This window comes from Taudactylus pleione, unplaced genomic scaffold (genome assembly GCF_031769625.1).
Source record: "Taudactylus pleione unplaced genomic scaffold, aTauple2 ptg000186l, whole genome shotgun sequence".
NCBI lineage: Eukaryota > Metazoa > Chordata > Amphibia > Anura > Myobatrachidae > Taudactylus > Taudactylus pleione.
The window spans coordinates 10519088-10536416 of record NW_028284588.1 but is presented as its reverse complement, the minus strand read 5'-3'; the positions used below and the strand labels follow the sequence as shown (position 1 = coordinate 10536416).

Genomic DNA, 17329 nt, shown 5'->3' with positions numbered 1-17329 from the left:
AATCATCTAGGAAATTGATGTGAGTGCCAGACACTGATTTGTTCAACAGATATAATGGAATCTATGTTTTATGAACATGTATGCTTGTTTCAAGAAAGAATTTAAGAGGTGATTGAGAGAATAAATGCTCACCTATGTCAGAAATAATCAATCATCTATATATACAGTATATAATTCGAATGTATCTTTGGCTGAATGAAAATGTAATTATTATTAAATAGTTAACTATCCAAATATATTAATTAAAAATACATATTGCATTATGATAAAATAAAAATAAATATAGAGGTTATTTGTGACTAAAGTTGATGTGAGAGAAGGTTCTCATAAGCAAAAATAGGTTTTATTTTGTATTATGTGTATATATGTATATAGTTAAATATCAAATTGACAATAATATAATATACCCTGAACATTTGACATGAAATATAAATATATACAAATAAGATGTTGATAAAGTGATATTAACCATTTATTATTATTATTATTATTATTATTATTATTATTATTATTATTATTATTATTATATACATTAATTGTGGTCTTTATAGCTATGAAACATGTGATAGATCAGAGCTAATCTATTGTGATGAATCACCAGCCCAAGTTCATTAGTGTATGTCAGACCACTGAATTATTACTGAGACTCAGGAGACAGAATCACCACCACCACACTTGGCTTCAAGATTCTCTCTGGCTATTTTTTGTGTAGGCAATACATATCAGAATATTCACATATTATATCTCACTATAGCAGTCTTTGTTAGCACTATCTGTACATGTGGGAGTGTTAGGGGGGGCTTAGGAATACACAATCTTTATTCATAAGCTTATCTTACTAGGACGCATCTGCTGATGCCAAGGTCTTCTAAAACTCAAAGACTAGCAAAATCATTCTTTGTGCAATATTACATTTAAAGCTATGAATATCTTTACAGGCTCAGATCATCCATCTTGTTACAAGATGGTGTTTTCTGTGGATAACAGATTTATAATTTTCCCATCTTTTATTCATAACTTTACACTATACTATCTACCAAAGAGGAACACGAACTTGCTATACTAAATATAGGTACATTTATGCACAGGTGCCATCTACAGGAACCTATACATAGGATTACGCATTGTTCCATTCCCCATAAAGCAAGTCCATGGTCCTCAGTCTCTAATTGTCTCTTATTCAGTCCATCTTGTCATGAATATTCAGGGAAAAGATGATAGTTTTGCATTGTCCACATGTTTGCTTGTCATCCTCAATGAGTCTGGTTCCACAAATAGTACAACTTGGAATGTTGTCTTAGGCATAGATGTTATCATAGACTTGAATCATCATCAAGGCCTTTAGTGTATTTTCCTTGGAGAAACTACAGTCAAGTGTAAGTAACTTCTTAACCAGAAAACCAGCAAATTTTATAACAATCTAAATGATTACAAACTAAGCTAAACCTTTATCAATAAGTGAAAGAATTCCTGATAACCATCTACTAAATTCATTAGACCATTCAACTGGGTTTAATTAGGAAAACCATTCATTATCATCAAGATCATACTCTGGATTACCATGTGTTTTCCTAAATTGCTCTTTTAGTTCCTTGATGTTCTTCACGTATCCATGTATCAGGTCAGAAAAGTAATCAGCTATATACATTACAGTAGGTTAGTCTCACTATAAGACACAAGCAGTGATCAGTTTAAACTGTCCCATAACCTTTACTTTGCAGTTCATTAGAGATCATTTTAAACACATCAAATATTTCATCTGTAACATTATCAAACAGTTTGGCTAAAGCTTCTATATGGTGAACAGACTATACACTGAGTCTAGATATTGTTACTGCTTCATCTCTTGATGTAACACTATATATGCAAGCTACTCAGCTTAATACTTGTGATAACAACTCAAAGTTTTAAAGCTAAAATTAAACTTATAACAAAGCAAGCAAAATATACATTTCCACAAGCCTTTGTCAGGCTTGGGGCATAGGAACATGTATCTATTCACAATTTCAAATTACTCCAACTCCCCTTGGAAGAAGACTTTGCAATCGGAGACATATATGCAGGTGTCCTTCCCATGAAGTTTCATTTAAATAAATGTACTCATCAGGATTTGGAATAAACTTTCAAATCTGGGCTCAATAGCCTTCCTGGTATATTTCCAAATTATCATCCAATTTCCTGGTTGTAAACAGGGGGTTCCTGTATCAAGATAAAATGACTGGAATAGAAGAAAACACCTGACTATGTATTTTAGTTAATTGTTTCTGTAAGACTGATACATAGTACACCATATCTGCAAATGACCTCAATCATGATTTTCGTAACACTGGAGAAAATAATTTTCTTAATTACCTTGGCCATTGTCTTTGCATCTGCCCTCCAACACACCTCCCCTCCGGGCTAGTGACTGATGAGGCTTATACAAGAGGACATCACATTCGGAACATTTGGGCAGTGGTATAAAATCAATTTGTATCCTTTGTAAGGAACACTGAGTCTGGTAAGTACTTTTCAAAAGGGTTGGGGACAGTCTTACCCAGATTATTCAATGCACATGTTGGGCATCCTGTTATACAGGCCTGTGCAAAACCCAGAGCTATCCAATTACGGTTGGTGATAGCCACCATTGTATACTTCCCCAAGTGCACCTCGCCATATATTATCTGGGCTACAACTGGATAAAATGTTTTTAGTAGACCTAAACGTTGACCTTCCCCCCCCACTCACCATTTATCCTTAGCTCCTAGTTTTGCTTTTCTCAGCCTCTGGAGCTTGTACCTGGAGCTTTGTGCGGGTACTTAAGTCAATCTTGGGGGCGGATCTACCACATAAGTGGATTGTCCTTGGGAGCATTGACTTATGGCAGCAACACATGCGGCCCGGTCTACCAGTCTATTGTCTTCAGCTTCAGGTGTAGTCTCTCAAGTGTACCTTCATTTTTATCACAAGCCTTTGGGATAACTGGAATGCGGTAAACAGTGCTCTGATGTAGTCAACATATCTTGTGTATGGAACTCCATCTTCAAAAGAAACATTTCAAAAATTAAATAAGGACAATGATTCCTGCTTCATTAGTTAAAAAAATAAAAAGTTTGTATATTTTCAGTGTCATCCTTGACACTGTCACTATTTATTTGTATATTATCACTATACTCTCCCATCTTTTGACACCCGCAAAAGTAATGATGACGCAGGGTTTCAACATTGTACCTTTAAGAGTGATATTAGTTGTACAACAAAGCTACTTCATATTTTGTAATTTTAACAACAGATAAATGCTTTCTTTAGGCTTTAAATTTTATAACTCATTTGTGATATTATAAAAGTTAAGGGGTGTCCTAACACTATGTCAGCATTTAACAATGTCTAGGTGACAAGAGTTTCCATGTGATTGTTCAATGACCCCCTAAACATGTGAGTTAGACTCATAACTAAACAGTACAAACAGCTTACTATAATCAGGTAAAATAAATTTCAATTAATTCATATGTTAATGCAAGGGGATTCTGTTGTATCAATCCCTTGTTTGCATTACAACAAAGTTACAATTTATTCACATTAAGTATTCATTCCTTACAATATGTAAATAAGCCCAAAAAAGGCTTTAAGCTGTCTGGACATATGCTTTCTAAATTACACTGATATATGATATCCTAAAATATCAACTTTTTGTCTATATGGATTGCAATTTAGCTTTAAATACTTTAGAAAAAAGTTTTGCTTGTGCAGAATACTCAGTAATACTATTATTTCATACAAACAATTTTGCTCTTAATCAACACTAAATCATCCACATATCGCATAACGATTATGATTGCACTGGCAAACAGCCAATTCCTTCAACATTAAGACTTCCAGCATACCCTTGTAGCAATTTAGACTAAACAGACTGCTTCTTTTATAAGGGACTAAAGGCAGTAAACACTATGAGGTGGGTGGTATGTAATTCAACAAGGTATGCAGATTAGGTATCGTTAGTGTATTACACCTGTAACCTTTTATTAATCTCTCTTAAATCATGAATTATCTTAAAGGAGGGCAATCCGTTTGTATTTGGGGTGTTCCGTTTAATAAGGAACAAAAGCAAGTTTCAACTGGAACGGCATTCCCTAAATACCCCAACTTTCATGCAACCTTGTGCCTATTTGGTTACTTGAGCTGATCTTAAAGGGTATTGTTTAACTGGCCACATGTTAGTTTAAGTTTAATTTAAATGGGAAGTAGCTTTATATCTATTTTACTTTGTGCCCATAACATATTGGGGAATTTAGCAAACATCTCATTTCAGTATAGACTTTCAATGTTGACAACATTAATGAGATCTCTTGATGCACGTTACTTGTAACAAAGGCTATTTTCTAAAAAGTCTTGGATTGGAAGCTAAAATCGTTTCCCCATCTTTGTATTCTATTGTGGCATTTTAATGCTGACACTAGATCTGCCCCTAGCAGATTAAGTGGGCAGTCATCAGAGACTATTACACTATTATTTACAATAATCTGCAATGGATTTGTCTTTTGTAAATACTGTATTTGACCATCCAAGCTAGTGGTCGGGACTATAGAGGTGGTCAAATGTTCTGGTGAGATTACTTTGAACTGAATAACATTTTTAGCAGCCCCAGATAGATACAATATATTGCAGGACTCTATGACTGGTCATATTGAGCGGTAGATGATTCTGAGGGCTACATTATCTTCCTATGATTGTTTGGCTATGTGTGTTCTATTCTAATACACATAGATTATCCTTATGTTATTAATGTCTCAATAATTGTTACATTTCAACACTTGTTGTAAACACTTCAATGCTACAATCCAACTTATTCACTGTGGGTAACATATATGTAAATAACAATAGCTTAATAAATCCTTATGTAGGATCAAGGAAGAGGTGGACTTCATTACTTACACTGTCCCGTAATACCCATACAACACTCATACATATTTATGTAGTATCACTAAAACAAATGTCTATAGCAAAATAAAAACATTTTTTGCAACAAAACAAAGGCTCATATTAAAGTAAACACAATTGTGATTTGCTTGCTGGCTGGTGAAATGACAAAACTCAGCATACATGGAGATTTTGCACTGAGCTTTTTTTGTGAGCAATTATGTCATACTTTCAAATCTTTAAATATCTCATTAACATCATATTTAAATGTCATTGAATATACACCTTAATTGATGTATCTTTTATGTTTAAATCATCAGACATTTTCATTCTGAAGGTCTTCTGCATTGCAAGCTCATTATTTTCTGTACAAACTGCTGAAAACTCTCCCCCTCCCTTCAGAATGTCTTAAGGGAGACAAATGAAATTCCCAGACAAACAATAAGCAAAACTTCTGCATCTGATTTAAAATCAATTTCTTTTGTTTAAACACGTAGGATTAAACTGAAATCTTTTAACACATTTCTGAAATCTACCTTTTGCAATTTGTACTTCTTTTTACATTTAAATAATTTAGCACTCTCCGCAATTTAATCGAGGATGTTCACATTTCTATGTATTTTCTTATTCTATTTTTAATTTCTGGTATCTTTTCTGGGATCAGTATATGATAGGTTCAGTTTACAACCTCTACAATTTACAACACCACAATTCCAAATCATTACATGCTTCGCAGTCTATATCAGGGCATAGTTACTTTTAGCAATATTCTTTACTGAACAATTTAGACCTACTGTCCTTACAGATGTTACTTCAAAATAATCCTTAAAGTACATACAAATAATTTCTGATTCCCTTTTTATGTGAATCTTTGTTTAACAAGATCTGGTTTAACACTTTTAGCTAATTTAAAAGTTTGCTTTCAAGTTTGTTACTGTTTATGCAGGGATTTACATATCTGTTGTAATTTTAATCGGATCAAGTGTTCCATTTCCATTCCTTCTGTCACCCCAGAACCTAACACTGCATGTATAATATCCATGGGGGTCTGACAGTTGGACAGTAAACATCTTACTGTCCGCAATACCCATATCGGTGGGTTCTACAAAAACACTGTATAGCTTACTAAACTCTGTTTTGTTCGGTGGGCTTACTAAACCCTAATTTATTCGGTGGGTTTACTAAGCCCTGGGCTTACTAAACCCTATTCTGTTAGGGAGTTCCTACTTAGAGGAAGAAGCCACTCCTTAGTATTCCTGGGCACACTATGAACGTACCTTTGGGATATAGATTGATTGGCAAAATTGTTATAAACAAATCACAAAATTCTCCTAGTCTGGAGATAACCTCCATCAATATGACAGCCTACTAACAACAAAATGTACTTCTATGTCTATTCACTCTAGAAGTATAAAGATCACAAGATGTATCAAAGGACAATACTTATGCTAATCAGGGAAACAATTATCAGACTGTTAAACACAATAACACATTTACATTTCTCATATGTAAATCTATAAGGATTATTATCTGTATAGATTTTTAAAGATTCATTGGACATGTCATTTCATAAAATAAAGCCCAAAACAAAAAACAAAATCAAGAATCTGAGATACACAGATTTCCTTACCTGAATCCCCAAACAGACACGGGAGTTTCCCAAAAAAGTGCAGTATAGTTTGAGCAAAAGTACTCATCCCTGGTTTTAACTAGAATACACTGTCCCGGTCACTCCCGACGTGTCCGTCCACTGATCAGGGTTAGAAATCCCAGTACGGGACCTCCAAGTGATAGATCAGAGCTAATCTATTGTGATGAATCACCAGCCCATGTTCATTAGTGTATGTCAGACCCCTGAATTATTACTGAGACTCAGGAGACAGAATCACCACCACCACACTTGGCTTCAAGATTCTCTCTGGCTATATTTTGTGTAGGCAATACATATCAGAATATTCACATATTATATCTCACTATAGCAGTCTTTGTTAGCACTATCTGTACATGTGGGAGTGTTAGGGGGGCTTAGGAATACACAGTCTTTATTCATAAGCTAATCTTACTAGGGGGAAGCAATCGGGAAGCCGACTGCCTATATACCGGCAGCCGGCTTCCCGACTGTCTTATCCCGGCAAGGGTGAAATGCCGGGCGTCTAGATGTAGACGCCCGCATTTCCCCGATGCCGGGAGACCGGCGCCCGGCATCACGATCGTAGTGATGCCGGGCGCCGTGAGCGGACAGCCGTGGGGGGGAGGGTTAGGTTTAGGGCTCCCGGGGGGGACTTAGGGTTAGGCACCCCCCCGGGAGGGTTAGGGTTAGGCTAGGGGGAGGGAGGGTTAGGGTTAGGCACCCCCGGGGGGGACTTAGGGTTAGGCACCCCCCCGGGGGACTTAGGTTTAGGTAGCGGGGAAGGGGGTGGTTAGGGTTAGGCACTTAGAGGGGGGATTAGGGTTTGGCACTTGGGGGGGAAGTTAGGGTTAGGCACCCCTAAGGAGTGTTAGGGTTAGGGGGGTTAGGTTAGGTTAGCGGATACTTACCTATCCACGATCGGGATTTCCAGCGCTGTCGGGCCTCCGCTGTGTCGCACTCTGCTCCTGTCGGGCTGCCGCTGACGGGAATCGAACCGCCGGCCATGCGGCCGGTGGTATTTCATACCCATTCCCTTACTAGGACGCATCTGCTGATGCCAAGGTCTTCTAAAACTCAAAGACTAGCAAAATCATTCTTTGTTCTTTTATTACAGTTAAAGCTATGAATATCTTTACAGGCTCAGATCATCCATCTTGTTACAAGATGGAGTTTTCTGTGGATAACAGATTTATCACATACATATTTAGGTGTAAAGAAGAAATTCCTATAAAATTAAGAAAAGGTTGCACAAACAATTACTATAATTGATAAATTGTATGTACAGAGGGCCTGATTTAGAGCCGGACGCTCTGACAGAGCGCTCGCTCTGAATCAGGGCCGGCCTTCTGTTTTTTTTAGAGCAGCCTCCGGGCCGCTCGCATAGCTGTGGGTGACCACTCACAGCTTTAGCGAGCGGCCAGGAAGATGGTCACGATGGTCAAGACCATCACGACCATCGGGCTAGCGACGAGACCCTTGTGGTAGGGTCTCGTTGCCGCAAGCCCCAGAGAGATTTCGGCTCTAACAGAGCTGAAATCTCTCCCACTGACATCACTCGTGATGTCAGTGGGGCCGCCCCCAAACGGAGGCGTTCACATGGGAAGGCCTCCGTTTGGGCAGCCACTCCCCCGGCCCGCCCACCAAAGGTGGCATGCTGTCGCTCAACATCGACAGCACGCCCCCTTTGGTACGAGACCCGAAGCGACGGTTTGCCTGTCGCTATCTGGGTCTCGCGCATGCGCACGACGGAGCCGGCTCCGTCGTGCACATGCGCACTGGGCCACCATCGACCCACTTGCGAGCACATAGCGCTCGCGAGCGGGTCTGAATCAGGCCCAGTGTTAGGTCGGTGTGTGATATAGGATGTGCGATATAGAAATATTTGAAGTTTAGTGAAAGGAGAAAATAGGAAAATAGTTATTCAATGTGCATAGTGTAGTATTAGGAGAGAGGGGGGTGTCATCTATATGAAACATAAAGCAATAGGCCTCTCATAAAGGTAAAAGGTAAAAAAAAAATTAGTTGTTAAAACAGAATTCAACTATAAAAAAGCAGAGTAATTATTTCTTTCATTTAGGCCATTAGGTTGTGTAATTCCCATCAAAAAGATTAAGCGGGCTCCTCTTCTTAAAATTTGGGTCATATGATCACTCCTCGAATGTTAACTTTGACTTTTTCCATTGCAAATGCTTTAAGACAGCGCGGGTTCCTCTGTTGATGAAGTAGGAAATGTAAGTAAGTACTTTGAACTTATTCTGGCTCTGCATTTCTTATACTACCTACAGTATATGCTCAAGTAGACAGTGTATCAAGGGTCATGGCTGGTCATCGCAACATTGAGGAAATCTTACATTTGCCATGTGTGGTTATATTTATCTACAAATCCTTTTAGTTTTGGTAGTATACGGACATGCCTTGCAGTGGCCACAACTGAAGAAACCTTTTGAAGAAACTTTTGATAGGTTGTTTAACCTTCGGATCAGATGCTAAGTTGCTATGAGACAGACACACTAATACCCCTTTAATTGACTGTACTGTGTTGGGGGAGAATAGAGGGAAAAAATGCTACACTATAAATGCGCAACATGGTGTCTGATTAGAGTTAAACATTCTGGGGTAAATTTACTAAAGTGCGGGTTTTTAGAAGTGAAGTTGTTGCCCATAGCAACCAATCAGATTGTAGCTATTATCTTCTAGAAGGTGCTAGATAGATGGTAAGTAGAATCTAATTGGTTGCTATGGGCGACAACTGCACTTCTAAAAACCCGCACTTTAGTAAATTTACTCCTCTGACACTGTTGTGAGATTATAATATGATTGGCTGTTATTGATGCTTTAAAGTTTTAACAACAGCAATCTCTTATTTCATAAATGTACCTTTTTGAAATGTTACAATTTAAGAAAAAACTGATCCAGCTGGATAATCTATTCACCAACTAGCTTTGCATCAATTGTTGTATTAAAACAAATTCCACAGATGACCTAGGGGTATATTCCTCTCAATTGAGAATTGGTTTTCACAATGAATAATAAATCTAAGTGGCCTATTTATGTCCGTAAAGTTCTGTGACTACAAATTCCATCACACTGTGACAAGACCGACTAACATTAGGTATTAATCTACAGCCACTAGAACAAATGAAGATACTAGGGGGTATATTTACTAAAGTGAGAGTTTTTAGAAGTGGAGATGTTGCCTATAGCAACCAGTCAGATTCTACTTAACATTTAAATAGCACCTACTAGAAGGTAATGGTTAGAATCTGATTGGTTGCTATGGGCAACATCTCCACTTCTAAAAACTCTTGCTTTAGAAAATTTACCCCTAGGAGGGAGAATTTCTGCAGAGGGGTTTTAATAATCCTACTCCAGTGTCACACTGAATTTTACTCCAATTTCACACTGAATTTTATTCCAGTATCACACTGAATTTTACTCCAGTATCACACTGAATTTTACTCCAGTATCACAATGAATTTTACTCCAATATGATTTTTTTCTTAGTGCTCAAACCCATACATTAAAACATCTTATATTAACTATGACACAACTGGCTATAATAACATATATTATTATACAGGTTGAGTCTCCCATATCCAAAATACTTGGGACTAGGGGTATTTTGGATATCGGAATATTCCGTATTTTGGAATATTAGCATACCACAGGGCTCGACAAATCCCGGGGGCAAGATCGCCATGGCTACTAGATTTTGCTGCCTGTCTACCAGATTTTGCAGTGAGGGAGGAATGAGATCCTCATCAGCTCTGGTGGAGATTTATGCCTATAGTATTGCGGTGTTCATATCTTGCACAGGAGTGCATGTGCTGAGTGTCGCTTGTGGTGACCGCTGTGCCTCTGTCCGTCCCGGCCTGCACTGATGACGCCTCTCCATCCTGGCCTGCTCTAATCCCTGCTTTCTGTCCCAGTCTACGCTGATCATCCTGTACGTTCCGGCTGTCTGTCTCCTATCTCCGGCTGCATATAGCTCTCCGGTAGTAGGGTCTATGCGTAGCCAGGGATTGCGGAGCGGCTTCAGTGGAATAGTGGATGAACCATGAGGGGAGGGGGTTTTTGTTGTACTTCTGGCATCATTGTTTTATGTGAAATGTGGTTCGTTATTACTGGAGGGTGGAGCAGGGGCGCTGTGCAGAGCAGTGAGGGAGCCTTCATTTTGCTGTATCCATTCAACTGTGACCATATTGTGGACTAGTATAGTGTGTATAACAGTTGCATAACACACAGAGCTGTGCACCTCACTCCTGTAATTTTTTTTGGGGGGGCGATGGTCTGGCTCCTACAATTTCATCCTGGCTCCTAGATTTTGGAAAAATTTGTCAAGCCGTGGCATACATATTGAAATGTCTTAGGAATGGGACCCAAATCTAAACACAGAATGCATTCATGTTTTATATACACCTTATACACACAGTCTGCAGGTCATTTTATACAATATTTTCAATAATTTTGTGGCTCAAACAAAGTTTGTGTACATACATGAAATTAATTTATTTCATATACAGTCACCTTATACACGGAGCCTATAGGTAATTTTATACTTTATTTTTAATAATTTTGTGCCTTAAACAAAGTTTGTGTACACTGAGCCATCAAAAACCAAAGGTGTCACTATCTCAGTCATGCTAAAAATACTCTGTATTTCGGAATAATCCGTATTTCAGAATATTTGGACATGGGAGACTCAACCTGTATAACTAATATATTGACGTAAGACTATAACTGATGATAACTATAAATGATGATACTAGGAGAAATACGTATTTTATAAGGGTTGAAACATTCCTAATTACTCCAGTATTATAGTCATTTTTACTCAATCTACAGTTTATATTAACCCCTTATGTACTCTGGAAATTAAAGATATGATTATGCTCATTATTGCACTAACGTACAATACTGATATACAGATCTAGGATCATTTCAGAATTAACATTTATTGGTGGATGTAGAAAAATATATACAATTAAACAGCATATACAGCACATGTATATTACCATCAATTGCAGTGATAACTTTATACACAGATTGCAGTTAATTATTACAGTGATAACATTTACTGGTGGACAAAAAATAAATATATATATATATATATTATTTTTTTTTTAAATATATATATATATATATATATAATAAGATATGTGAAAACTATATATGCAGACACACCTGTTTGAAATAGTATTCTTTGATAATAGTTCCAAACAGTCAAATGGTACATTCTAGAACATAACCTTATTGTATTGTGACATTGCTATGCCTGTGTTTATTTAAACACCTTTTCTTTCTCTTGTACACTTCTTTATTTTAAATATTTTGCCTCTCTGTGAGTTTTAGTTTGAGTAGAGATGTATTTTAATATTTCTGAATAATAGTTATGTTTTATTATACATCAATTTAATTTGATCAGTGCACCAACCTACTACCTTTTTCTTGTTTATTTGATGAGGAATCCAGATAATACTGAAAAGGATATCAGTATATACAATGCAGGTATAACTGGATAGCACAGTAGGATATCAAGATAAGAGAGAGCAGCAAGATTGCATGTTGTGATTGGCAGGACTGCCCAGCAGGATTGCACATGGTACAGTAGGTTAGCAGGGTTGCCTGGCAAGATATCAGGATTGCTAAATGCAGATTAGCAGTATGGCCCGGCAGGATAATAGGTCTGCACAGTACAGATTAGCAGCATTGCCCAGCAGGATATCAGATTTGCACAGTGTGATGTTAGCAGGATTGTCCAGCAGGATATCAGGATTGCACAGTGCAGGTTTAGAAATATTGTACAGCAGGATAACAGGTTTCGCCATGAAGCACACAGGGACCAGGAGCCAAAGTATTGAAGCCTCTAGGAGAGAAGTTGTACTGGCAACTATTTGTCAGCACCTGAGGAATATAAATAGTGAGCCCTTGATTGGTCCGGCCAGTCATGTGGATGTGACCTGCCTTCTCAGGATTGGCCAGACATCCGAATAACACCATTCCAATATGGCAGAGCCCATGGACAGGCAGTGCGGGAACCTTCGGAGAGGACGCCATGTCCGCAGCAGAAGACAGAAGCTGACAGGAGTGTGTAGGGTAGCAGCGCACAGGGGCTGGTGTGTGACACTATTGTTTTTGAGCTGTTAACCAACTGATTACAGCAAACTAGTAATGTGACAGTATACATTTTTGTTCGAGTTCTTTACATTTTTGGTCTAAAACCCTCATTCATAAGGCTTATTGAAGACACGCTAAATCCAATTAAGATCTCCAGTGTCTTCATTGATATAACCAAGTGGCCATTGTACAATAGCCATGCTGGGTTGTGCAAGATAAACAGGGTATCCCTAAAGGGCCTGTTTCAGTACAGATCGCAATAGCGAATTCTTACGGAATTCAGATGCTAAAATATGCTAATGCTTGCCAAAGCTCAGCCGGCATAAAGACGCCCACTATTGCTTTCCGTCCAATGTTGTTCTGCGTAAACACCGGTACCATCGACGCACATCGGCTACTCACGCCTCATCATTTACAGCAGGTCTGAACAGCCGCAGATACTGCAAGTCTCCTCGCACACAAAGGGCTCTCATACTACGTATACAATTGCAGTGGCTAATTTTTGCACACCCAGGAAACGGCATTCAAACAGGCAGCCACACCTGCGTTCTTCCGACCACCCCCCTTCACCACCCCCAAACGCTGACAGCCTGTCACTCACTGTACGAAGGTTCCTCTGTACGTCCGTAATTGCAGTGCGATTGCTGCGCAAACACAGTATGGCTTTTACACATGTGCGATGGCAAAAATCACCCTATATGCGTCCTTGGTTGCACTTGCGATAGGTACTGAATTAGACCCAAAGTATGTTACAATCTTTTTTGTAATAGTCATGCTAGTAGGTAGGTTGCATAGATGTTAAAAAAGGGTCTGATATTAACGGCAATCGGACTTTCAAGCAGAAATGTACCATTTAGACAAGTATTTCAACATCCACATTTTAGAGGAGGTAGGTACAGTAGAAATAGCTAAATAGTATACTAAAAAATATATAGTGTAAAAGATTATAACCATTAGGGAAATTGTATTTTGGTTAAAATTAAATATTTCAAATTCTTCTGCATGGGATAATAATGCCAATTATACTCTAATACCTTGGTTGCAGATGATTTTTTACAGTTTAATTGGAAACCAGCAGATAACTACTTTGTGACTACTATAGTTGTATGCCAGGCCAGTACAGCTGGTCTTCATGTACCTGGGTAATTTATGTTATGTATTAGCTTCTGTATTAGATAACAAATGTGACAAATACTGTAGACTACTGTACCTTATATAGTATTTATAGTTTGCAAGCCAAATGCACTCAGCCTACCAGTGATTGCCATTACAGATAGATCAAATGTGTTACGAAACAGAAAGTAGGTGGTTTGTTATTTAAGTAGTTATTTATTTTTGTACATGCAAATGATGGTCTACTAATTATATTAATATATACTTTACAAAGTATGTTTGTATGGTTTATTTCTTCAGATTTACCTTTATCATTAGACAAAAATAACTGAATGTAAACTTTTTTTTTTTAAATCTTATTTGTTGAAAACTTTATTTTGCAATCTAATTTTGACATGGATTTTGTAAAATTGTAATTAAGCTTGTCAGAAAATATTTCTTATATGTAACGTTTTGTATTTTTTATCTACAGATGTTGAATCTCTTGAAATTGAAAATTGTGAAGAAGAAAACGGTAAGTCTCAAATTATTTTGTTTATAAATATTTATACTAGGGTTTCTTAGCTTGTTGATCAATTTTGAACTACATGATTATAGATACGGTATGATACAAATTTTCTTTTCAGGGGCTATTTCAAGTAGTGTTGTCATATTTCCAAACTGTGGGCCTGATTCAGAGCTGAACGCTCTGACCAGAGCGCTCGCTCTGAATCAGGGCCCTCCTACCTTTTTTTGCAGCGTCCTCATGGACGCTCGCATAGCTGTGGGTTACCACCCACAGCTATAGCGAGCGTCCATGATGATGGTCGCGGTGGTCAAAGACCAAAATCACTCCCACTGACATCATTACTGATGTAAGTGGGGCCGGACTCATACGGAAGGCGTTCCCATGGGAACGACTCCGTCTGGCAGTCATGCCCCCGGCACGCCCACCAAAGGGGGCGTGCTGTCAATCAACATCAACAGCACGCCCACTTTGGTGCGAGACCCGGAGCGACAGAGAGCCTGTCGCTATCCGAGTCTCGCGCATGCGTACAACGGAGCTCCCTCCGTTGTGCGCTTGCGCAGTGGGGCAACATCGACCCGTTTGCGAGCGTCCTTTGCTCGCGAACGGGTCTGAATGACCCCCTGTGCCCCTAGCCTAGGGCATACCTGGAACATTGGTCCAGGGACACAAACCTCCTCCCTAATTACAAATTTTTCAGATGATTTAAACAATACACTTCACATGTGGCTGCCCAGTTGCAATTATCCCAGATCTGTACCAGGCAATCTCCCTGTCGAGAGATTTCAGTTCCAGTAAGTTGAAATTCCTCTACAGAGGTGATATCAGGATGAGCTAAGGAGCTCATTCAGACCCGCTCGCTAAGATGCATACTCTCGCTACTGCCGATGGTATGCATTGTGCGCATGCGTATGCATCGCAGTGCGCATACCTTAGCGAAAGTTCACAAGCATTCACTCGCTGTGTATAGACAGCCCAGCAGAGCTGTTTGTAGGTGGTAACGGGCTGGCCATTAAAAACGGGGGAGTGGAGGTGCAAGCGCAGGCATGCCTGAGCATCTCAACGGCATTTTAGAGGTGTGCATAATTAAAAGACAGCATCATAGTATACCTCACCTGGCTTGTTTTTACACTGAAGTGCTTGCAGTGCTTACGGCAGGGTATGGTCAACCTCAAGAGCTGCGATAGCACCCGAAGTTACACGATGTACCGATGGTTGCATACACTTCCTTTACATGACGTGCACAAGTGGGCGTCTTAAAACAGTTTGGTGGGTGTCTGCATACACTATGTGATCGCTCTCTAAGAAATACAGGGCATGCTAGTGCATTGCTGTGCGGTAGCACTGCCTACGCAATTTGCATACACATTGTGCGAGCAAATCGCATCTAGCGAGCGGCTCTGAATCAGGCCCGAAGTTCCATAAGTTCCATTGCCTGTTTGATGAGTGGTATAGCAGACAATCTACAATTTTCTCTCTGCAAACCCCTTTAGAGCAGTATGGCCAGAGGATCTTTGTTCAACTAACAGAGAATATAGGTCCCGATTCAGACCCGCTCGCTAGATGCGTTCGCACGCAGCAAAAGTATGCAAATCCTGCGATCGCACAGCAAGGCATTAGCATGCCCACTATGTCTTGGCGTGAGATCGCAGTTTGTATGTAGACGCCCACCAGCCTGTCCTTTCCCTTCGCAATACACATCGTCTCCAGGAAATATATGCAACCATCGGTAACTTCGAGAACCATCGGCTGCATATGCAGCACATGTGGCAGACCATACCCTACCGCAAGAACTGCGAGTGCTTCAGTGTAAAATTCAGCCAAGTGACGTGTACTATGACACTGCGTTTTAATTATGCATGCCTCTGAAACCGCATTAAGACGCTCAGGCACGCCTGCTTTCGCACCACCGATCCCCCGTTTCCATCGACCAACCCCTGTCACCACCCACAAGCGGCTCATCCTGTCACTCATTCTAGCGAGGTGGTTATGCGCAGCGAGCGAACGCTTCGCAATCGCATGGACTAGTTCGCGCATGCTCATTGCGATGCGTAGGCATGCGCAGAATGCAAACATCGACAGGCTGCGTGCGAACGCATCCTAGTGAGCGGGTCTGAATTGAGCCCATAGTTCTTGGCCTAAAGGGTCTGCCTAGTAGTGCTTTAAATGTGCTAACTGGGACACTAAGGAACGTATTCAATTAGCCGCGATAAGCCATTTTCGGCAAAAAGTTTTCGCCGGTGACGTCATTTCGGCAGGCGAGAACTTATCCATGTATTCAATTCCAAAGACTTTGCGCCGGTGCGAAAAGTCTTCGCCTCGTAACCAGCAGAAAAGATTCGCCTCTTAATGCAGGTGGAAAACTGTGCAGAATTGGGGGTTTGGGGTGCAAAGTTGGGGGAACACCCCTGCAGCCTTGGGACAGCCCCCCAAAAGTAAACAGCATCAAAAAAAGTAAAAAAAAACTCCTTAGATCACCCCAAAAAATTACTTTCTTTTTGGGGAGCAAATAAGTCCAAAGTTGCGGGACAAACTTAAAAACTAGCAAAATAGACTCCAGGTGGTCCCCCAAGAATGCCCAAGCTGTTTTTTTGATTGCAGGTGATTGCTGAAGGTGCGTTTTTTAAGACCTCACTTTAGTGATTTTTAACCATGCTTGAACCCATTTTCTTGTACCCCATATTTGCTGGGACTACTTATTTTTGCCAAAAAAACTGCTAATTGCTATTCTTCACCACTTGTGTAAAGATGCTAATTAGCAGCTATTGAGAGCAATTAAGCACCCTAAATACCTTCAACAGGGCTATTTTGGGTATCTATTGTGATCCCCAATGTCAGTGCATCTTTTGGGGGGGGTCAGGCTGATATCCTAAAATCTGACAGCACTTTTCGCCTGTTTGAGTTTCACCGGCACACATTTTCGCGTCCTTTGGAATTGAATAGGGCGAAAAGCGGCCGCTCGCATGGAAAGTGTTTTCTTCAAAAACACGCAATGTAGGCGGAAAGTTCGGCAGGTGAAAAGGATGGGACTTTTCGTGGCTAATTGAATATGCCCCCTAGTAGTTGTG

The 17329-nt window shown here is 39.7% G+C and overlaps 1 protein-coding gene across 1 annotated transcript in view; it reads left to right on the top strand.

Annotated features, from left to right (window-relative positions):
- The window catches only part of LOC148519656 (NFX1-type zinc finger-containing protein 1-like), a 371972-nt gene that overhangs the window by 247137 nt on the left and 107506 nt on the right, over window positions 1-17329 (top strand). The window contains exons 18-19 of the mRNA XM_088476329.1: window positions 12859-12867; window positions 14229-14270. Coding sequence (XP_088332455.1) covers window positions 12859-12867; window positions 14229-14270 — 51 coding nt within the window. The remainder of the gene's footprint in view (window positions 1-12858; window positions 12868-14228; window positions 14271-17329) is intronic.